Source organism: Gobio gobio, assembly GCF_949357685.1.
Source record: "Gobio gobio genome assembly, chromosome: 17".
Lineage (NCBI taxonomy): Eukaryota > Metazoa > Chordata > Actinopteri > Cypriniformes > Gobionidae > Gobio > Gobio gobio.
In genome coordinates this window covers 15,059,331-15,084,247 of record NC_137110.1, presented here as the reverse complement: position 1 = coordinate 15,084,247, position 24,917 = coordinate 15,059,331, and the positions used below count along the sequence as shown (strand labels likewise).

The window sequence follows — 24,917 nt, the reverse complement described above, 5'->3', positions numbered from 1 at the left end:
TTATATCATTCTCAGTATTGCCAAATAAGGCAGTTAATAAAGAAATACAAGAAATCAAGAAGAAGAAGAAGAAAAGGAACAAGGTAAAGATAAAAAGATAAAAAAGATAAAATAAAATAGATACAAAATATGGAATAAACAAAATATAATCACTAATCATAGTAATAATAAACAATAAGATAATTGACTTATCTAAAATAAAAATAAATAAATAAAATAGATACAAAATATGGTATAAACAAAATATAAATCACTAATCATAGTAATAATAAATAATCAATTAAACTATTTACTTATCTAAAAAAAAGGATTCATAAAATAAAATAAAATAAAATAGAGCAAAAAAATATATAATCACTAATCATAGTAATAATAAACAATAAGATAATTGACTTATCTAAAATAAAAATAAATAAATAAAATAGATACAAAATATGGTATAAACTAAATATAAATCACTAATCATAGTAATAATAAACAATCAATTAAACTATTTACTTATCTAAAAAAAAATTAATAAAATAACATAAAATAGAGCAAAACATATATAATCACTAATCATAGTAATAATAAACAATTAGATAATTTACTTATCTAAAATAAAAATAAATAAATTAAATAGATACAAAATATGGTATAAACAAAATATAAATCACTAATCATAGTAATAATAAACAATCAATTAAACTATTTACTTATCTAAAATAAAATTTAAAACAAAATAACTATAAATAGTTGCTATATTAGAACTATAGTTCTAATAATCGTTCTCAATATTAATGAATAGCAGAGTTCACACCACAGCTATAACGATAATAGCATAGAGAAACAATATCGTAAGAATCCCTTTCAGAACGAATTTTTTCCAGGTGATTGACATTGACAGCTAATCAGAATCCCTCCTGCTGTAACAAACTCAGGCATTTAAAGCGGCAGACAAGCACGCGCTTAAAATTAACAGAACGATATCGCCCACTAGTGTGGACGCTAATATAGTTATCTTTAAAGTTATTGTTCTTGGTGCGAACGGGCCTTAAAGGGTTAGTTCACCCAAAAATGAAAATTCTGTCATTAATTACTCACCCTCATGTCGTTCGACACCCGTAAGACCTCCGTTCATATTCGGAACACAAATGAAGATATTTTTGTTGAAAGCTGATGGCTGAGAAAGGCTTCAGATAGGCCTCCATTGGCATTCAGTACATTTACACTCCCAAGACCCATAAAAGGCACTTAAAACGTTGTTACAAAGTCCATCTCACCACAGTGGCTCTACAATAATTTTACGATGCGACGACAATAGTTTTTGTGCGCAAAAAAAAAATCAAAATAACACCTTTATCCAACTTGTTATTGTCTTCCGTGTATGCCTCCACGACGCATGCGCGAGAATATGACGTAGCGCCGGGGTTCGGGAATCCATGAAATGCACACTTTAGCCCGATTTTGAGAACTACGCCGAGACCTAAAGCACGATCAATGTAGAATTCAACAGCTTAGATACGCGCGTCTTCCTCTGCTCGTAAACAAATTGCTTCTGGGTCATGTGTCCGAACGCCGGATCTACGTCATATTCTCGCGCATGCGTCGTGGAGGCACACACGGAAGACAATAACAAGTTGGATAAAGGTGTTATTTTGATTTTTTTTTGCGCACAAAAACTATTGTCGTCACATCATAAAATTATTGTAGAGTCACTGTGGTGAGATGGACTTTGTAACGACGTTTTAAGTGCCTTTTATGCGTCTTGGGAGTGTAAATGTACTGAATGCCAATAGAGGCCTATCTGAAGCCTTTCTCAGCCATCAGCTTTCAACAAAAATATCTTCATTTGTGTTCCGAATATGAACGGAGGTCTTACGGGTGTCGAACGACATGAGGGTGAGTAATTAATGACATAATTTTCATTTTTGGGTGAACTAACCCTTTAATAATACAGATACAAAATATGGTATAAAAAAATGTATCATTGATCTTTGATCTTTGATCATTGATACAAATAATAAAAGTAACTCCTTATCTATAAAATAAAAAATACAAAACGTGATTCAAACAAGACATAATCCCTCATCAAAGACATAAATCATCCATTAAAGTAGCTATCTATTAATACCTGAAATATCTCCCCTCATACAAACAAACACATGTGACTACAGGGCTTCCTGTAGGTTTATACGCCCATTACATTCTGAATGGCTCTTTCACCCCACTTCTCAAGGGACCAGTAGAACTGCAACTCTGCACTTCTTCCTAGCATTCCTCTCGTCTCTTTATTCACTTTAACCCTTCCCCACAATGCATGAGTGTACCACAGCTGCTGCAGTTATAACCCCCTAACACAAAAACATACCACTGCCAAGAGGGAGAGGAGGGAGGGACGAAAAAAGGGAACGTAATATGGATGGAACATGCACATTATCTCTGTTAATGGGAGGTGGATATAGGTAAAGTGTACAACAGATGATGAAAAGGCAGACAAGACCAATTCGGTTTCCTCTACTAATTTTCGCTCTTAAAAAATCTCCTCAACTCCCACTATATAACAGATGCTACACTGTGCTAAGTTATGTAACACACACCTCTAGTGTGCCAACAAGGAGGTGCTGATGTGGTTGCACCGCTCCTTTACCCAGGCACATACACAGACTATACTAAGTTTGAGGGTCATTTAAGAAGTCGCTAAAAAAAAAGTAAACATAAGGAGAACAGACACACACCTGCTGGGGATTTTTTTCTAATTATTTATTATTTCTAATTAATTATTTATAATGAATCACACATGTATTCATATATTTCACATATTTTCCAGCAATTGTAAATGCTCTGGTTCAAATTAAACAAACATTCAAAGATTTGTTTGCATCACCTGTCAAAAATGTGGAATTTTGCGTGTATTACAATGTTTTAGTAAAAAATATACTATGTACATTTTTGCTATTTATTAACTTGTATTTTTAAATTGGTGTATGTAAAAATTATTTAGTGAATTATTGGTCTGATTATTTTTGATTAAATTGTATTGTTTTTTATTCAAGCCATCTCATAGTAAATACATAAATATCAAAGTGTCGTACAGTCGAAAAACTGAAAAATATTGAAATATAATTTTTACTCTATATTGTACAGCCCTGATTCACACCTAATTCTCCACCTCATTACTGCTATTCTTAAAGAGCTCTCCATTCTGTCACTCCACCAACATCACCTACAGTAAAAAAAAAAAAGAAAAAGAAAGAAAAAAACTATAAAATAAGCATACTCATCAATTCCCACTCTGCCTGTTGATATGGAATAGGAAAAATGCATACATACAAATAATATTTGTAAAGATTCATATTGTACATTCTGACACTGGAAGATCACAATTTACCAAACAGATCACTGCAGTGTTCATTAGTAAAGAAGTATGCATTCCATTTAAAATAAGGAAGTAAAAAATGGAATGCCATTTCCTCTCATCCAAGAATTGCTCAGAAGTGGGTTAGTTACAACTGATATGTAAATTGAAATATTTTTACTTTTTTATTTTATGATTTTTACACATTTTATATGAATTTAAAGGGTCTATATATAAGAATTTTCATGTTGTCAGGGTTATACTTGGTTCTGTTTAGTTTCACTGTGTTTTGGTTTCATTTTCAGTCAGTGCTACATTCTTGTTTTTGCTCCATTCTTGTTTTTGCAATATGTTTTTCTCCGGGTCTGGCGCTAGCACTTTTAGCGTAGCTTAGCATAGATCATTGAATCTGATTAGACCGTTAGCATCTCGCTCAAAAATGACCAAATACTTTCGACATTTTTCCAATTTAAAACTTGTCTCTTCTGTAGTTACATCGTGTACTAAGAATGATAGAAAATAAAAAGTTTTGATTTTCTAGGCCGATATGGCTAGGAACTATACTCTCATTCCTGCGTAATAATCAAGGAACTTTGTGCTGTCTCATGGGTGCAGCGGCGCAATGATATTACGCAGCGCCTGAAAATAGTCCCCAGCACGCAGGCCCGTCGCAAGCAGGTTATCACGTTGGTTATGTTGACGGAAGTAAGCCTATTTTCAGGCACTGCATAATATCATTGCGCCGCTGCACTCATGGGACAGCACAACGTTTTTAAAAAGTATAGTTCCTAGCCATATCGGCCTAGAAAATTACAACTTTTCATTTTCCGTCGTTCTTAGTACACAATGTAACTACAGAAGAGTCAAGTTTTAAATAGGAAAAATATCGAAAGTCTTTTTTGAGCGAGATGTTAACGGTCTAATCAGATTCAATTATCTATGCTAAGCTATGCTAAAAGTGCTACCGCCAGACCGGCAGATCGGCTGAATGGATTCGAAAACTGTAAAACTCAACTGTTTAACTCTAGGGGAGTTGGAAAATGAGCCTATTTTCAAAAAAAAGTGGACATTAATGTAATTGGGTAATTTCATTTGATTGTTAACAGCTCTATATAGTGTCGTATTCTAATAATATTTATTGATTAAAAGTTATTTCTCAGGCGGTAATGTAGATCTTTATGAATTTAAGGAGTGCTGGTCTCGACTCGGTCTTGCCCTGCCTTGGTCTTGTCTTGGTCTCAACCCCTCAAAGTTTTGGTCTTGGTCTTGTCTTGGTCTCAACCTCTCAAAGTCTTGGTCTTGTCTTGGTCTCAACACACATTGGTCTTGGTCTCGACTTTGGTCTCGGATTAGCAGGTCTTGACTACAACACTACTGTTAGCTGTTAATCACCTTTTGCGGAGAAATCTGAATTTCAACAAATCAAACTTAACAAATATCTTTACTAACAAAATTTTTAGTTGTTTTGTTTAGTAAATGTGTAAATCATTATTCTTATTTGTTATCATCTCATCTGTTCATTCATCCAAATGTACAAAGTATTTAACATTACTCTCATTGATTCATCTCCAAACCTTCCTACCATCAATCTTGTTCTCCCAGATGCTGGAAAGCGAAGCGTTCTGAACACTTCTTAATTCACCATAATGAGGGTAACTGTACCTGCATGGAGGATGAGTTTTAACATGGATGATATGGGCTCAAAGTTCACTCACCTTCTCGTTCATATAGTAGGGGTCCAAATCCTCCAGGGGCACAGCCAACATCGAGGAAGGGACGTCCCCGTAAATAAAGGGCACGCTCTTCCCCGCTTCCAGGTCAGTGTTGGGCTTCGGTTTGTTGTCGTCATCGTCATCGCGGTGACTGCTGTCAGATCTGGGCTTAACAGGCTTCTTTTTCTTCTCCTCAGCGATGCGCTTCTCGATGTTGGCCAACGACTCTGGGGTGAACTTCTTGAAGCTATCGGGGCCTGGAGGTGCGAGCAGCTGCGCAGCCATATTGTCATCCTGCAGCAGAGTCCTCTTTATTTAGAAGCCATTCAGGACAGCCAGCTCTAGGAAAAGGAGGGGAGAGGGAGGCACCCAGACAGATGCGGAAAGGGAACAGCGAGGAAAGAAAAATAACAGATAGAGTTCAATAGAGTTCAAAAGTCGTAAAAGTTAAACAAAGCAAATGAGCACACACAAACAACACAAACGTAAAACATTTTTATTTTTCAAGCATGTGTGTGTGTGTCTGTGTGTGCGAATAATCCATTGACTTTGGTGGCCTGTGTTATTGGTCATCCTCTTTTTCAGCTCTCCCTCTTGCTCTTTTTCTCACTCTTATACTCACACACACAAACACACACACACATTCATTACATCCATTAAGAAGTAGATGACCAAGCAGAATAATACCAAATGCGCTGCAGCACTGGAAGCTCAACCTGTATGTGTGTGTGCATGAAAGAGAGAGAGAGAGAACAAGAGAGACTGTACATTAGAGGCTAAGGTCATAACTGCATTACTGCCCTTATCAACCCTCCATGATGACCTATATTATCTAACTAATATTCCAGTCCATGATGTCATCAATCCTGTTCCAAACAACAAAACATGAAATATTCAATCAATTCAGATATTTAATCTGCCCCTTCTGGATTTATTATGTAATGTCGTTGTTCAGATAGAAATCTCCACATTTAATCAGGTGTTTGTCGATCATACATCACAAACTCTCCACTTTACTAATTTAATACAAAGGTTAATCGTTAGACACACTATGCAGATTAAACACTTTCGGGCTGTGGTGTTTTTTCTTCTCAGATAATATAAAACTGAGAATTCTGTGCAAGATTTTATCTCATCACGCAAATGTTTGATTTAGTCCATAATCTCATTTGCAGGATGTTTAGCTGCTCAAGAGAGTGCAGTCTTAACAAATTCAAAGACAACATTAATGTCAAGTCATACTTGTCATGTCACATTTGTGATGTATTATGTTCTTACAGGAACTATTTAACCGGATACTGTATCTTACTTCATTTCTATTGTAAAGATGCATTTGTGTATGTGTGTGCAGACTTTTAGAGACTTGAAAATGAATCTCCAGCACAGGATCCAGACTTAACTTCCTAAATTATACCAAAAAAACAACAACAACAACACTGTAACGTTTTGTGGCACAATATATTTCTGTCAATAAAGACTGTCATAAAAAAAGCTTTAGGACAGAGAATATTGATGATAAACATGACAAAATGCACTGTGCCCCTTTGCCATTTATGTTTTAAGTAGTGATGGACCTAATATATTAACCAGACTTATTAATAGACGATATTTTGAAATTAATCTATCTATCTATCTATCTATCTATCTATCTATCTATCTATCTATCTATCTATCTATCTATCTATCTATCTATCTATCTATCTATCTATCTATCTATCTATCTATCTATCTATCTATATAATCTCTTTCAGAGGTTTTCAAACTGGGATCCGTGGACCCCCAGGGGGACGCAAATGAGTGCTGGGGGTCCTTTGAAAAGTCTAAAGAATAACAGTGTAAAAATAAATAAATAATAAAAATAGGAATAACTTAAGCAAATAAACTGAATTAAAATAAAACATTGATTAAAATAGTTTGATTAAAATAAATTCAATAAATAATACATATACTGTACAGCACAGTAATAAGCTGTAGTGAGTAGAAAAAATTCTAAATACAATTTTAAACATGTTTGTCATATTAATTTTCAAATCATTACTTTATACATGAAAATATATACCGCAGATGCCTTTTAAATTTTAGGATGGGGGGGCCCTCGCACCAAGATGATCATATTTGGGGGTCCATGGCATCTAAAAGATTGAAAACCCCTGATCTATCTCAACACCGTTTTTTTAATGTTTTTGAAATAATTTTTAAAAAAATATATTTTAAACTATTATTTATTCCTGTGATGTCAATTTCAGCAGCTATTCTCTAGTGTTACATGATCTTTCAGAAATCTTTTTAATATGCTGATTATATGCAAAAACAATGTTGTACATTAAAAACTCTTTTGTTTGAGTGAAGTAGTCACACTTTTTTGCCCACTAAACTTGCTTTAGCGGTTCTATTGCAGGTTAACAAATTGACTTCCCCCGTGGAGCTTAGTTGGAGAATCCAATTCAAAGAGATTTATCATAAATGTGCAGGAAAATCTCCAAATGACATAAGTAGTACTTAGTCACACTCTCCTGTGTTCCAGGTGTGTGTCGCAGAGTCAGTCCCAGCCTAGTCCCTCAGGCTCCACAAAACTGGGCTATTCCTTTTCCAGAATGTCCCTTTACATGCATACTGCAAAGCTGACTTGCATTTACGGTCCTTTCTAGTACATGTAACCTTTTCTAGTACTAAGTTAATTAGACAAGCAAAAATAAGAAAAAAATGATAACTCTTTGTATAAACGCACACTGCTGCCATAATTCCCTCTTTAACTGATTCATGAAGCCGCACGTTTGCAGACCATCATCTCCACACATCCGCATATCTTAACTAATGTAAGTGCTGTATGATGTGCTGACTGAAATCAACCAATGCAGTGTCATACAGATATCACATTCCTTCACATTCACTTTCAAATATATGAAACCTAACAGCCCACATCAATGGTTGTCTTATCACTTGTCTTTTTGTGGGATTATTTTATATGTCCAATGCTGAATCCCTGTTCTCTATATTCTTAATGACACAGTCTGTTAATTATTTATACACCAAAAACTGATTCAGTTAAGTCAGCACTGGGCAAATCAATAGTAAAGTGCCCATGGTCACGTGGCATTGCTCTTTATGATGGGCGACTATTATCATTAAAAAACAAGGCGTCCTGATCGACAACAGACATATGGCAAGTCATTTTAACATTTATTCATTTAAACTAGCATTATTTTAAATTTAAATTAAGCAATCCAACTGAGTAGCATTTTTTTTTCATTATTCAGTATTTATTATATACTAATACTTGTTCATTTATAGACAAGACAGTACTTATTTATTTGCTACTTCTTGGTTCTCGGTTTACTTCTTTCCTATTATTGCTGGTACCAGTTTTACTATTCATTAGGAAGTAAAACTTACAAGAAACAATACAATAACTACCAGTGTATAATATTTAATAGCAAAATTGTATAAGATACTAGTCACTATTGGACCACTCACTCATAATTTAAAAAGTGTTTTTAATAAACTAGTATTAGAAACATAAAAATAGATGCAAGTTAATGGATAATTGTTAAAACAGCTTGCCATAGATGCATTAGCAACCAAGTCATTATTTTTTTTTTTTAAATGAACAGTTTAGACAAATGAAAATGACGTGCGTTTTAAGTTACACACTGGCTGTGTCCAACCTCCAAGTCTCCTTCCTGGGATAGTGTATAGAGACGCCTCAGCTCAAGGTGATACATCAGATAGACAGGCCCTGACAATAGACACAATGACCTTAACAAACTCATGCATTTTCTTCCCTATAGACTAGCTACGGTGTTTTGCCAGTACTGGTTACAGAAAAATGATGCTGTTTAATGATACGCCCTCCACTTTCAGATTGCCCCCAAGTTAAACACCTACACGTAAAAACCAAAATAACCGATGCCATTCGACAGGTTATAGGCTACTTACGTGCCTTCAAGTCATTGCCTACTCTCATATCCGGTAAAATGTACGTTCCGGTTCCATCGCAAAGGTATTCCTTATCAGGCAAGGATAAGTGTCGTCTGTGTTTAGGAAGCCGACGCTAATCCACTGCCTTCTGGATGCCGTCGAATGCAGGTTCTTGGCGGCGCTGTCCGTTCAGCACCGCTCAGCGCGAGCTCACGCTTGTCCTCTAGCTTAGGTGATGGGGGGGGAATAACAGATGCTGCCTCAAGCCACGACGAAACATCCCGACCAAAGCGACTTTTCCGTATTTGATGTCTTTAACTAAACGATATGGAAAGTGAATGTTCGGCCTCTGGCACTGTACATCGAGGGGAGGGGAGCAGCAGCTGTCACGAGGACGAAGCTCGCCGGCCTATCCCGTGTGGAGAATAAAAGCCTTATAATCGGACTATAACTCTCTCTTTTATATTTCAACACACATAAACACAGATATTTCCTTGCTTGACTAACTGCACCTCATATTTTACATTTTTTATATATATGTTTGGTGTTACGCCAAAAGTAGGGAACACGCCTAACATGCAGCTTATTCAGGGGAAAGGTCTTCGTCATTTCAAAGGAAATATAATTTACAAAGCATCGATTCATACTTCCGCCCCTGTTGGCCCCTCACACCCGTATTATGCAATTTCTCCTCCTAACGAGCTTTGCGCGTCTGAAGGCTCTACATGTTATGGGATTTACAGACAGATCAGTGTGCCCAAGTTTGTTTGCGGTAATTATGGCATCTGGACGTCCACGCGTGGGCCCCACTCTCTCGACTGAAATACTGCAGTGGAGCTAAAGTGAGCTTGTGCGAAGGCACGAGCCAGCGAATCAATCTGTGAAACATCTAAATCTCAAAGCCACTGACGTCTCAGACAGTCGTGCCTGCAATGTTTTACACGCCTAGAGTCTAGGTTCCGATTTCATTTTCATCGGAGCACTTCAAGAACATTTGGGACCCTTGTCCGCTCCAGCACCACACCCGTGCAGTCAGACCGTCCTCTCTGTGATTTAACCCGCAACCGCGCAAACGGTCGGGCACATCATGCCGCTAACGCTTTAGGGAGGAGTGAGAGAGAAAACGAGGGTGGTAGTCGCTGGTTTTAACGGTAAAAACGGAAACGCACCGAATCTATAGAGTCCAGCCCAATGAAGTATGGCGAGGGTGACTCGAAGGGAGGGGGAATGCAGGCGCAGGGGGACAAAAAACTGCCACATTAGTGATTTTGACATGTTACGTTGAAAAACCCTGCCATAAATGTCACCTGAATGCTGAACACTGCGTCTTGCGTCAGTCTGTCCGCACAATATTCCCATGCAATAAAGTTTGCCGCGGTCTTACTTGCCTGTCCCATGGTATGCGTATGTTCTACATTTCGACACAGACACACACACACACACACACACACACACACACACACACACACACTAATGTTATGTTTCCAGCGCCAGGCCAACACCCTCATTTACCTCAGACTTTGCCCCTCTGCATAGCCTCTGTTTGACCAGCACTAAAGCTGTTAAGTGGTGCCTGGCGTGTTAATTGGCGTTTCCCTGTGTTTCCTGCAGCAAGCCAATCCACATCTGTGAGCAGAAAAGATGCTGAGCGCGAGAGACCGCTCTGCGGCAGATGAGTCCAGGTATGAGACACGCTCAGAACGGGCTATAAACACCTGAAAAAAACCACCACACTTGCGCTGTAGACAAGAGAAAGTCTACTTACTTGTTCCGCATTAAGAGCGATCCATGTAGATCTTGCGTGCCTAAGGATGTTTAAAAGACCCAGGAGAAACTGCGGATGTCGCCATATTGTTGCCGCTATCTTCCTTCCCAGTGCGTACGGCTAGCCTGCATAATTGATGACTCTCAGCAAATTGTTAGGGAGCGTCTACAAGTACCCTACTTCCGACTTCCGTACTGACGGAGGGAACGCTGCAACGTAAGCGAAACAGCGCTAAAAGGGAATATCAATCACAATGATGCGATTCTAATTTATCACTTCTCCGTGAAATTCATCTGATCTCCTAGTTTCTGTCTCAACAATTGTCAAATTGTCTTCAAATTAATTGTTCAAATGGAATTCACATAGTCATATAAGGACTGTTATTTATTTACGATTCATTTTATTTAAAGAATACAAGAATTGAATGGCATACCTATACTCTGCACAGTATGTACTATTTTAATTTCTTTTTTTTTCTTTTTTTCAAAATTAGAAAAAAAGTTCAGGGGCTAGTTGCGTAAACATAGCCATTGTGTTGTCTTAAGTATGACCCACTATCACTCTAAAAAAAAAGGTTCTGTATGGCACCAAAAATGGTTCTTGGCTCGTAATCATAGGGGAACCTTTTTTAGTGCTATATAGCACCAATTTTCAGTGGTTCTTCAGAGGTGCTATATAGCACCTTAGTCAAAGAACCGGTGAAGAACCGCTGAAGCACCAAAGTTGGTGCTATATAGCACTAAAAAAGGTTCCCCTATGATTACGAGCCAAGAACCATTTTTGGTGCCAAATAGAACCTTTTTTTTTTAAAGTTAGTCAAGGGGCATTCAGTCTTATCAAATTAGGCTAGTCTATGTTTTTATGTAACTAGTTTAATAAAAAGTTATGATAAAGGGAAAAATGTTAGACAAAGATGTCTTAACAGTTTATGCAACCGGCCCCAGTTCTATAGAGCATTGAACAATAGGCCTACACACAATATTCTCTATGCATTTATGAAAATATAGGCACAGTGGAACTGGCACTTTGACACGCACAAGTCACATTTCAATATCTCCACAACGGTTACCTGGCTCAATTCTGATTTACACAACATTGAAAACATGTTCCGACAAAAACTTGTTTGGGGTTTTGTATGTTTTTAAAACTAAATCTCTATGCACACAGGGATTTCTATGAAAACTCCCGGGAAGAGTCTGGACACAAAATAGTATGTGTTAGGGAAAACTAGTCCAGGTTTCATTGGGAGCTTTGGTGTTTTGACAATAGGCTGGGGCATTGTTTGTATTTGTGGGGTTGGTTCAAGCCCTGTGGCATTGTGGTTGTGGAAGCAGGTACTAAGTGGTCAGGAAAGAACAGCTTTAGACTTTCGGTCAACCTCTAACTCCCCCTTCTGGGCCACCTGAGCATCTTTTCTGGTCCTCACTGATGAGCCCCAAGTGGATGAAGCCTTGCTGTGCAATGCGCCACCAGCCAAGTCTGTGTTTGGTCACTGTCCTTGGTGCTGACGCTCCACTTTGTATGTGAGCCAAATGGCACATAAAGGCATCTTAGTATAACACTGTCTGCAGAGCAAACCGAGATTAATAGAGCACATTTTAATGTGTTAAATATGTTAATATATTACATGAGCTTACAGTGTTAATACATTACTGTAAACGTTATCCTAATAAGAAATCCCTGAATCCAAATCTCACTAGGATTTTAGGGATAAGTGCATTTGATGCATGGATGGATGGACAGATGATAGATAGATGTGGATGGAGCATCTTCTAAAACCAAAAGAAAGTGTACACTGAAATTTTTTTCAAATTGCTTAATTAAAATTAGCTATTGCTATACATTTTGTCCTAACATAATTTGATTGTGTTCAATCCACTTAAATATAAGTCAAATTGAAGTTTACTTAATCCGTTTGTGTTGAGATTACATTCATTATTTGTGTTGCATTAACTAAAACTGGGCGGAGCTTGTTAGTTCCCAACATGCTTTGCATATGGCTAAATCAAGAGAGAGTAAATGTGGTTATTTTGTATGTAAAGGTGTTATTTTATGTTTTTTTGAGCAAGATGAGAAAGGGGTAATTAATAGTGTGAAATATTCAATTATGTTGGAATTATTAGAACAATTTAAATTACAGTGGGTTACCATTGTGGAGAAGAGTGGAGCAAATAGGCTGTAGACTAAAACAACTAATGTCATAATAGTTTTGCTGAAGGAGTTTGTGCTTAGCATTTTAAGATGCTAATGTGTGCTGTTATAGCCGAAAGTTTGTCAACTAGCTAGTACAGTATTATAATTCAGTTGTGTAACATTAAAATAAGTGGATAAATGTATATATGAAATTGAATGCCTGAATCATGTCATGGAGCCATATAAAATTCACTTTGAGAATACATAATTGGGTCACTTAAAATGAATGAATTCTATGATGTTGAAGTTACATGAACAAATTATGTTTGTTTAACTTAATTGATTCATGTGAGGCACACACAATTAAATCATGTAAATCCAACACACTTTTTTTTCAGTGTATAGTGAAAGTGTAAAGTGTATAACTATCCAATAATAGGATAGTTACCAAGATAAACTGAGTAAACTCCAAAAAAATATTCTAGCTGTTTGCTCAATTTATTTAAATAAAATAAGCTGAAACAACACAAACCTTTAGTTTTTTACTTAATTGACATTTGCACTCACTTTTATTTCATTCAATTAAATTAAATCGTTAAATGTTAAGTTAACCTAAACCATTTGTGTTGGGACTACATGAATCATTTCTGTTGAATTGACTGAAACTGGGCAGTGGAATTCTAGTTCTCAGCATGCTTTGCATAGGGATAGATCACAAGAGTAAATGTTAAAATTAAGTGCTGTTTAATATGTTTTTAGTAAAGGGAAAGACCTGTTAAAGTTTGATGCTCAGTTTTATTTGACATTTAAAAGAGTTTATGTTATGTCGATTGTTGTTACCATTTTGCTGAAGTGACCTTGTGGTTAGGCTGTGGGTGGTTACGTGTAATAAATCTATGCAGTTCCCAATGAGCTGTAACTGTGCTAATGTCAATGATGATCATTTTTTTACTTGATCATTACTTGCATGCTACAAATGTTACACTTATATTGAAAACAAGTGTTGCATTGGCTATTCGTTTTTATAGAAATAAATAAAATAAATTAGTTTGACTTTGACAGTTCCCACAGTCTACATTTGGTCATCAATTCTTCCCCTCTCAATCTAACAATCATGGAACATGTATGTGTGTGTATGACAGCTACTCACAACTTAAGCACAAGCTCAGCTCTACACCACAATGGTAACCCAAAAGAATACCGTGCTGGACAAAAATGTATGTAGCTGACATGGCATTGTTATATATAGTAGACGTGACAAAATTAAATGTAGTTAAAGGTGCACTATGTAACATTTTTTCAGTAAAATATCTAAAAACCACTAGGCCAGTGTTATATATTTTGTTCAGTTGAGAACTTACAATATCCCAAATGTTCCCAACTATTTGTAAATCGTGAGAAAATTGCTATTTTAACCAAGGAACCGGAACGTGTGAGGGAGTCGCCTGTAGATTGCGTCATATCTGCATTCCCTCGGTTTCCGGTTTTATTTTGCAGAAACGCTTTACTCTTACTGCAGTGTGCAAAGTGTCATAGCAGCCGCAGAGCGAATGCAGAGAGTAACGTCATAACATCATTTTCAACACACTCAGATGTATCTGATATGATAAACGGAGCTGCATTACCTCATACTCATGGCCGGTAAAGCAGAAATGGCGCCGGCGACTGTAGCATAATAAAAGTCCCACCAGCGACTGTACCATAATAAAGGTCCCGCTGCTCGCGAGGCTTAAGTTGCGCTCTTCTTATTAACAATCGCTCCTGCTTCTGCTTCATACTACAGTAACGTTAATAATCACATCCTTGAACATGATTCCTGCCCGAGTCCTATCCTGATTATTTTCCACCGGCTGTGAGGTGGAGACCACATGTCCCAAGATTCTGCGCTCAAACTTGGTTTCAATAAGCTACGCCTTTGTTTTGATTAGGCGACCTCTAGTGGACGGAAAAGTTACATAGTGCAGCTTTAACCTGACAAAACTTGCTCGATTAGGTATGGAAAAACTCTATAGGAATGACTTTTCGTTTTTTTTTGTAGTGTTGACTAAATTAATTTAAATTCATACAACAAGATTACAACAAATGTCAAACAATTAGTAGATTTTGTTGGGAACATGTAATTCAATTTCGTGGATCTTCATTTAATTAAGTTTTTTTGAGTGTTCATTTGGTCATGTGATCTCAACACATTGGCCCTAATGAGATGACCGATCCACATAGAATAAGCTTTTTTATAAGCCTTTGATTGAGTCTTCATCTCTTATTAGTGTACATGCTTTTAAACATATTTCTCAAAAAATACTATTCATTTCTTCCAGTGTTAAAACTTTTAGTAAGGGAAAAAAATTACTAAAACCACACTACGATTATTTATACACGGACGCCATCTGCCGACAGGCTGGAGTACTGTCCTGACTGGAGAGTATGTTACACGCGTCGAAGATGCTGATTGGTTAGTTAAGTGTTGTGAGAAGCGTGGATCGGATCTAAACGGTGGTGGGGCATAAACTGATCTGTGACTGGACTAAGGATGGCAGGTAGTAGTGATGGTGAGGGTGGGCATGAGGATATGGATTTAAATGACTGGACAGAAGTACGGAGAAATAAACGAGTTAGGAATAATAGTAGTATAGGAGGGAGTAGTTCAGATGGGGGAGAGGAAGGTAGGGTGGTGAGGAGAAGGCAAGTTGAAGAGAAGGGGTTTAAAATAATTCTGAGGTTTAAGGAAGGACATGATATAAGGAAAGTTAGTCCGGTGGCATTGACACGGGGTTTAAAGGAGAAAATTGGTGAAATTTCAATGGCGAAAGTGTTGGGAGATGGTGGGCTGTTAATAAAATGTAAAGATGAGAAACAGAGAGAAAAGGCGATGAAGATGGCTAAAGTGTGCGGTAAATCGGTGGAGGAAGCAAAGAAGACAGGTGATGGACCCTTTACAAAAGGTGTTATTTATGGTATTCCAGTTGAAGAAAAGTTGGAGGATTTGAAGCTAAGCATAAAAGGTGGGAAAGTTATTAACATTAAAAGACTTCAAGCGAGAAAGGGAGGAGAAAGGGTTGATAGCTTGTCAGTGCTGCTGGTGTTCCAAGAAAGAGTGTTGCCAGAAAAAGTGAGAGTGGGCTTTTTAAGTTACAATGTAAGAGCATATGTTCCTCCTCCTTTGAGATGTTATAAATGCCAAAAATATGGACATATTGCGGCTGGATGTAAAGGAAAACAGAAGTGTGGAAGGTGTGGAGGGGAACATGAGTATGGGAAATGTGAGGATGGGGCAGAGATTAAATGTGCTAATTGTGGAGGTGCACATAGTGTGGCCTATGGTGGATGTGAAGTGAGGAAGAAGGCAGTAGAAGTACAACAGCTGAGAGCTAACAAGGACATATCATATGTAGAAGCAGTTAAGTTGGTTCAGAGGGAGAGTAGAGTGGAGAAGAAAGTAAAAGAAATAGAAAAAGAACATTCAAGTGAGCAGCTTGTAACAAAAAGTCAGAGGGAAGATGGTGATATGTTACGAGTTAAAAAGGAAGATTTTGTGTATTTCATGGCTGAAGTAATTAACTGTACGTTCCAAGCAAAGGGGAGATCTGAGAAGATTGAAATAATAGTAAAAAGTGCAGCAAGATATTTAAATATTCAAGGCTTGACTGGGATAGGGGTTCAAGAAGAGCTTAAAAAACAGGAACAGTTAAGCAAGGAATCATGGTCACAAGATTAATTTTATTGTTAATTTTAATGTTAGTTCTTCAGTGGAATGCAAGGAGTCTACTGTCGAATGGGCAAGAATTTAAAGGATTTCTTGAGGCGTTAGAATACAAACCTGACATAATATGTGTTGAAGAGACATGGCTTAAACCTAATTTAGATTTTGTGATACAGGGATATGTGTCTATAAGAAGGGATAGAGAAGGAGGTAATGGGGGTGGATGTGCTACTTTTATCAAGCAAGGGGTTTCATATAGAGTCATAGAAAAAGGGAAAGAGTTGGAGTATGTAGTTGTTGAAGTGTGGGTAGGGGATGGTAGGTTGGTTATTGTGAACTTCTATAATCCATGTCAGAGGTTGGAATTGGAAAAATTGGAGCATATAAAGGGACTAGATAGTAAAAGAATAATTTGGTGCGGTGATTTTAATGCTCACAGTACTCTTTGGGGAGGGGAAAGGACGGATAGGAATGGTTTGATAGTGGAGGATTTGATGGATACATTAGGACTGGTGTGTTTAAATGATGGGAGTTTTACAAGGGTTAATTATAGTACAGGGAGTGAGTCATGTTTAGACTTGACATTAGTGTCACAGTCCTTGGCAGGTATTTGTGTGTGGGAGGTTATAAAACAATCAACTGTAGGAAGTGATCATTACCCCATTTTATGTAGAGTAGGTAATGAAAGTAAGGTGGTATTAGAAGAGGCATCAGAAAGGTGGATATTTGGTAAAGCAGAGTGGGATAATTTTAAAGAAATAAGTGAAACAAGTTTTAAAAATATAAATAAAAAGCAGGATATAGAAATATTTAATGAAAATGTGAGGGAGGCAATAATTGGGGCTGCTAATCAGACAATTTTAAGAAAAGATGTTATGAAAAGGCGGAAGTTAGTTCCGTGGTGGAACGATGAGTGTAGTAAAGTAATAAGGAAACGCAATAAGGCTTTTAAGGTATTAAAAAATACCCATAATTTCCAACATTTTATAGAATACAAAAGAATGCAAGCAGTGGTTAGAAAGACTATTAAAGAAAATAAAAGGAAGTATTGGAGAACATTTTGTGATTCAATAGGGAGAAGCACACCAATTGAGAAAGTCTGGACAATGATAAAGAAAATGAGTGGAGTAAGACGGGAGTGGGGGTACCCAGTATTGGAAAATGGGGGGGTGGTGGCTAGTAAAGATATAGAGAAAGCAGATATGTTAGTTAAAGCATTGGTTGAGGTGCATAGTTCTAGTAATATGTCAGAAGAGGGGATAATAGGAAGGGAAAAAACTAGTAAAGATAATAAAGAATTGCTGGAAAGAGAAGAAGAGGGGGATAATGCTATTAATTCTCATTTTACATTAGAGGAATTGAAACGGTCTATCTTTAAATCAGGATTAACTGCTCCAGGAAAAGATCAGATCTGCTATATCATGTTGAAACATTTGTCAGATGTAGGGTTAGAGGTCATTTTACATTTGTATAATACGATTTGGAAGGAAGGGAAATTACCAGGATGTTGGAAACGAGCAGTTATAATACCCATCAGGAAACCAGGGAAAGATCCAACGAATCCATCTAACTATAGACCAATAGCATTGACTTCTCATATGTGTAAAATAATGGAACGTATGATCACAGACAGATTAACATATTATTTGGAAGCAAGGAATATAAGATCAATATTTCAAAGTGGATTTAGAAAAGGTAGGGGAACAATGGATCCGATAATATGTCTAGAATCAGAGGTGAGGAAGGCACAAGTGAATAAAGAGGTAGTGGTAGCAGTGTTTTTTGATGTGGAAAAAGCGTATGATTTATTATGGAAAGAGGGATTATTGATTAAAATGAAAAGATTAGGAATATCAGGAAACATTTTTAGATGGGTAAAGGAATTTTTATATGAACGCTCAATAGAGGTGAGAGTGGGAAAAACCTTGTCAGCAAGCTTTTTGGTGGATAATGGAACGCCACAAGGAAGTGTTATAAGTCCATTATTGTTTTCAATAATGATTGATGATGTGTATAATAATATTGGGCAAGGTATAGGGAGATCTCTGTTTGCAGATGATGGGGCTCTGTGGAAAAGAGGTAGGAATGTTGAATATGTTGTGAAACAGATGCAGGAAACAATTAAAAGAGTGGAGCAATGGTCCTGGGAATGGGGATTTAAATTTTCGGTGGAAAAAACAAAAACACTTTTCTTTACAAGGAAGAAAATTGGAGTAGAGGTCCAACTGTATTTATATGGCAAGAAGCTGGAAAGGATAGAATCATTCAAATTTTTAGGTGTGTGGTTTGATGCTAGGCTCACATGGAATGTACATATTAACAGTATTGTAAATAAGTGTAAAAAGGTATTGAATGTGATGAGATGTTTAGTGGGAACAGAGTGGGGAGCCGATAGATCTGCTTTGAAAACTATATATATAGGTTTAATAAGATCTGTTCTGGACTATGGATGTGTGGTGTATGGGTCAGCAACTAAAACCTTGTTGAAAAAATTGGATGTAATTCAAGCACAAGCATTAAGGATATGTAGTGGGGCTTTTAAAACAACATCTGTGGCTGCATTACAGGTTGAAATGGGGGAAATGCCATTGGAGTTAAGGAGACAGCAAATCATGACAACATACTGGGTTAATTTACAAGGACATAATAACCATCCTGCAATAAGTGCAATTGAGCCGTGCTGGGAACATGAAAAAAGGCAAACAAAGAGCTTTGGTTGGGTTGTTAGAAAGAAGGCAGGTGAAATGGGTATACTAGATAGGAGTTACTCTCCAACTGTAGTTCTGCCAGCTATACCACCTTGGTTATTGCCACAGCCAGAGATAGATCTAAGCCTCCTTGAATTGATGAGAGATGTAAATGAGGGAAACTACAAAAACATTTTTAATGCATACATCAGAAGAAATTACTATGGTTATTTACAAATCTATACAGATGGTTCTAAAGACCCTACGACAGGTAGAACAGCAGCAGCAGTAATAATCCCTGATTTTAATGTGGTATGTGGAAAGAGACTCACAAATGATATATCTGTCTTTGCATGTGAAATGATTGCTATTGTTCTTGCATTGCAATGGGTAGAGGAGGTCAGGCCAGAGAGAGTGGTCATTGCATCAGATTCATGTGCAGTATTAATGAGTTTAACATTTTGCAACTCCAGAAGTAGAGAGGATTTATTGTATGAAATACTACAATCATTATTTAGAATTCGACAAATGCACTTGTATGTTAGTTTTGTGTGGGTCCCTGCACATGTGGGGGTTGATGGGAATGAAAAGGCAGATAAAGTAGCAAAATGTGCATTAAAGAATGGGGATAAAAACATAAATGTAAATATTAGTAAGTCAGAAGCTAAAGTGCTGATTAAAGGACAAATAAAAAACATGTGGCAAAATCAATGGAACAAAGAAAGTAAAGGAAGATATCTGTTCAAAAATAATCCTTTAGTTGGGAGTACAGGGTATGGAGGACGAAATAGAAAAGAGGAGAGGGTTATTACAAGAATAAGGAATGGGCATACTGGGCTAAACAGTTCTCTCTACGTGATTGGAAAACATATTGATGGGAAGTGTGAATATTGTGGTGAGCAAGAAACAGTAGATCATGTTTTATTACATTGTCTGAAATATGAATCAGAGAGAGAAGTTTTAAAGCATGCATTAAGAGAAAATGGAGAGGAAAATATCAGTAATATTCTTAAAACATCTGCAGGTGATAATGGTTGGAAACTTCTTCTAGAGTATTTAGGATCAACAAGATTAATGAATAGAATTTGAGTTATAATTTTATTTATATAGGTTTGTTTATTTGTTATTATTTTATTTATCAGTTTTTGTTTGTTTGTTTTTAATCTAATTTAAAATTATTCTCTTTGTCCTTATAATTTGGGTGTTTATATAGATCTTTAGTCCATACTCCAGATCAGTGGGTGGCGGTAATGCACCTGAAAGTTGTTTGCCAACCGCCAATAAAAATTAAGGAAGAAGAAGAAGAAGAATGATTGGTTAGTTGTCACAAGGTGCGCGCACCTCCTACTCCCCTCTAGTCTGACAAATGTAACTCAGGATTGTTGTCAAAAATGACGATGTTTATGAACGCTTGCGCTTTTTTATTCAGAGTCCTCACTCTACCGCTGCACGTTGCGGAACTGGTTGGAATTTTATCTTTCTACAAACGCGTGTTTCCTATAATCGTCAACAAAGTAACATTCTCGTACAATGACAAAATGAAGGACAAGAAAAGGGAACTGTTTCAGAACCTGGACAAATTCTACTCCACGAAAGGCTCTCTGCGCATCTTGGAAGTGGGCTGCGGAACCGGAGCGAACTTCGAGCACTACCCGACGGGCTGCAAGATCACATGCATCGATCCCAACCCGCATTTCAAAAGCTACCTGGAGAAAAATATGGCGAAGAACGACCACCTCGTATATGACAGCTTCATAGTGGCGTCGGGGGAGAATCTACAGGCGGTGAAGGACAGCTCGATGGATGTTGTGGTGTGCACACTGGTTCTGTGTTCAGTCAAAGATACGCCGAGAGTTCTGCAAGAAGCAAAGAGAGTTCTTAGGCCTGTAAGTTTCAGTCGACAGTGCTCAGGTGAAACTATGATCACATTTCATAAAGTGTCCTCTTATCACTCCCAATCAATAATTACATCTGAGATAAAAGGTAGTGGCATTACGTAACCACATGTTGATCGCTGTTTGCTGTGCTAATCCCATTAGATTTGTTTTAGGGCAAATGTCACCATAGAGAGGAGTAAATTACTGTTTTCAAGTGCTTTTAAATACTAGATTCTTTTAAACTAAAAAAAATACACAATTTTGGGTTGAGTAATATAAATATTGTACTTGTTTGATCTTCAGGGTGGAGCATTTTTCTTCCTTGAACATGTGGTTTCTGACCCCTCAACCTGGATTTACTTTTTTCAACATGTTCTTCAGCCATTATGGTAATGTGAAACACTATTTATAAAATCACCATTATATTTGACTTATGGCCTCCAATTAATTTTAATAACTTTTATAAGTCATAAGTAAAATTAGGGGTATTTATATAATGGCAAAATGCATGCATTCTATTTGAAATTACAGCTATGGTAAATGTAAAAGCTAAAAGACTATGTTGGAGTTTTGAAAAAAATATGGGGTTGGTTAAATTCCTGCATAAATGTATAAAAAAATATATATTCACTCACTGTCCCACTACTTATCACCCAGCCATAACTTGAGGTCACGGGGTTATTTGGACAGAGAGAGGGTTTCTGCAGGTTTCACCAAGTCAAATGTAAGACTTTTTGAGACCTTTTTAAGACCATTATGTATTAAATTTAAGATCTATAAAAGGAAATGCATTCACACAATTACTTGCAAAGTAAATTAATTTATTCAAATTGAACAAATTGATAAACTTGTATTGATAAACTTGCACTTCCTCATACCTCAATCCCACCAGGACTTTGCGGGGGGAAATTTTTTGATTTTTGAGATCCAAATTATTTTTGTGGCGGTAATTTCCAGAAATTTGCATTGTATTTTTTTCATAATTAGGATACCACATTTACAGGAAAAACTGGAGGACTATTAGCTGAAGAATAAAATCCGTTTTATGTGTCTGTGGTACAATCTGAAAGAGACTCCAATAACACGAAAGCTGATTGGCTGCAATATGAGCTGCATGTTGGTCTCATTTGTAGTCGTAATACAGCAAATTATATTTGGACTAGCGAAAGAAAGAATAAAATAAACAAAACCATTCTAAAGTGCTGCAGGATTTCAGTGAGCATTAGAAGTAGCGGTACATGGACGTAGGAAAATTAAGACTTGTTTAAAATTATTTAAGACCTAAAACAGAATACTTAAGCGAATTTAAGACTTTTTAAGGCCTAAAATTTAGATTTTGAAATTCTAGACTTTTTAAGACCCCGTGGAAACCGTTATAAAACCAGAATGTATTCATTTACCATAAAATGATGGAATATATTGGTAACAATGCATATGACCACAATGAAAAAAAGTATATAATTGTACTTGTACATTTGTCAGGTACTATTTTGGCGATGGCTGTGAGACAACACGTGCTACTTGGAAGCACATCGAGGCAGCTGGATTCTCTGACCTGCAGCTACGCCACATCCATGCTCCTCTGTTTTTTATGATCAAACCACACATTGTTGGTTATGCTGTCAAATAATGAGTACACATTTTGCCAAAACAGAAAAACCTTCTAAAGGTTTTATCAAGCGTGTTTCTTTCAGTAAACCAATTCATTTCACCATCTACTCTGTGTTTGTATGAAAGAGCTATGTGTATTAAACCATAAAACAGAATGTTTTTGTTTGACATACAAAGACTTCTCAAGACTGCATTGTATATTTTATATACTGTACCTTGCATGGGTGTACTGTCTGTAAAACACATCACTATCAAGATGGTACAAAAATACAAGCAGGTAAAAAAGCAAACTACTTTCATCATAAAACAGGCCAGCTTTTGCGAGGTTGTAGTTAATGCATACTGCCATCTAGTGGTTAGGATGAATGTGTCGCACAAAGTAGCACATTTCATTTCATTTAATTTTAATTCATTAAGAATAAACTTAATACTTTGCCTTCATACTAATATACTTAAGCCAGGGCTTAGATTAAGCCACGATTAGGCATTCGTTCAAATTGGACATTTAAGTGGCTTTTATAAACGTGAGATAAAACAATGGTACTGACAGTTGCAACAGTTAAAGCAGCTCATCTTGGTATAATACAATATGAGATTAGCTAAAAGTACATACTTATAAAAATCAGCCTATATTTTCCACTTTTACATTTTGACATTTTTACTAACGAACCTAATGGGTTTCAGATTGTGAGTGTCACTCCCGGTTTTGGGAAGTTGTTCCACTCAAAAAAGACTGAAACAAATCATTTCAAATTATAAGGTTGCGTTACAAATAATCCTTATCCATAGTTTGACCGAATGAACTGTAAAATTTCCTTCATGCTCTATTTTCAAACATCAGGAGAATACCATAACACTTTGGTATTTCACTTCAATATGGTATAACAAGAATACCTATAGCAAGAGCTCTTTTCAGTCACTGAATTATTGTCCTCCCGATTTTTTATTTACTTTTTTCCCCTTTGTATTCCATTGTAATAGTAGCCTTATGAAGAGAAAAAAAAACTTGTCTTCAAATAAACAATTTTGGGTTGAGAAATATAAATTATTGTACTTTGTTTTCTTAGGGACGGTGAGCATGTTTTTTCCTTGAACATTCTGACCCCTCAACCTGGACTTACTTTTTTCAACATGTTCTTCAGCCATTCTTGTAATATGAAAAGACTATTTATAAAATCACTTATATTTTACTTATGGTCTTCATTGAACTTTAATAGCTTTCATATAGTTGTGGTTATTTATTTCAAGGGGGGGGGGGGATAAAGTATTTTGATTATTATTAACATATTTATTGCTATAACACGTCAATGTTGAATATTGGTAACAAAGAATATGACCACAATGGAATAAGAGTCTAACTCTATGGGTAGGTTTGTCAGGTACTATTTAAATGATTGCTGTTATACAACCGGTGTTACTTGGAAGCTGGCTTTTCTGACCTACAGCTACGCCACATCCTAGCTCCTGTTTTTTTTATGATCAAACCACACATTGTTGGTTATGGTGTCAAATTATGAATATGAATTCATAGGTATTCTATAGGTTTCCTAAAGCATGTTTTCTTTCAGTAAGCTGATTTATTTCACCATCTTTTAAATGTGTTTGCATGGATGCGCAATTTATATTGAACCATAAAATAGGTTTGTTTAACATGCAAAGACTGCATTTTATATTGTATTTCACTGTATCTTGTATGAATATCCTGTCTGTAACACATCACTATCAAGATGGTACAAAAATACAAGCAGGTAAAACGAAGCTTTTAAAAATGAATGCATAAAAGAGCCATAAAGCCATCTAGTGGTTAGGAGGAATGTGCGTCATACAACGTGTATAACTTTTAAAAGATATTCATGAAGCATAAACATGAACACCAAGTTGCTCTGGGATCACAAAATATTTGCGAGAACGCAAAAGCACTGACCCATTATCTTTCCTCGCATCTGATTTTTCCCCACCACCGGGCTCCATACTATTCTTTATATTTGGTGTGGAAAAAAATAAAGCTATCATTTTAAAATGTGAAATGGTTTTCTGGCTTTCTTTTTTATTGCAACAACCAAGGCGTAATTTTTCCCCAAGTACTGACCAACATCTTAAGCTAACCTTGCACCTCCTATCTGACCATCTGAGTAGTTTTTCAAGGGGCTCATTGAGCCAGAAAGCAGTCAAGCAAC

The 24,917-nt window shown here is 36.6% G+C and overlaps 3 protein-coding genes across 3 annotated transcripts in view; 1 reads left to right on the top strand and 2 right to left on the bottom strand.

Moving 5' to 3' along the window:
* scn8ab (sodium channel, voltage gated, type VIII, alpha subunit b) overlaps positions 1-10,877 on the bottom strand; it is a 62,926-nt gene extending 52,049 nt beyond the window's left edge. Inside the window, exons 1-2 of the mRNA XM_079840504.1 lie at positions 10,733-10,877; positions 5,053-5,390 (exon numbers count right to left, since the gene is read on the bottom strand). Coding sequence (XP_079696630.1) covers positions 5,053-5,334 — 282 coding nt within the window. The 5' untranslated portion in view covers positions 5,335-5,390; positions 10,733-10,877. The remainder of the gene's footprint in view (positions 1-5,052; positions 5,391-10,732) is intronic.
* The window catches only part of chchd4b (coiled-coil-helix-coiled-coil-helix domain containing 4b), a 616,826-nt gene that overhangs the window by 190,021 nt on the left and 401,888 nt on the right, over positions 1-24,917 (bottom strand). The gene's annotated exons all lie outside the window — the stretch shown is intronic.
* On the top strand, positions 20,548-24,764 carry LOC307141523 (thiol S-methyltransferase TMT1A-like). The gene is made up of 3 exons (XM_079841801.1): positions 20,548-21,138; positions 21,433-21,518; positions 22,612-24,764. The coding sequence occupies exons 1-3, from the start codon at positions 20,644-20,646 to the stop codon at positions 22,757-22,759; spliced, it is 729 nt and encodes a 242-aa protein (XP_079697927.1). The 5' UTR covers positions 20,548-20,643; the 3' UTR covers positions 22,760-24,764.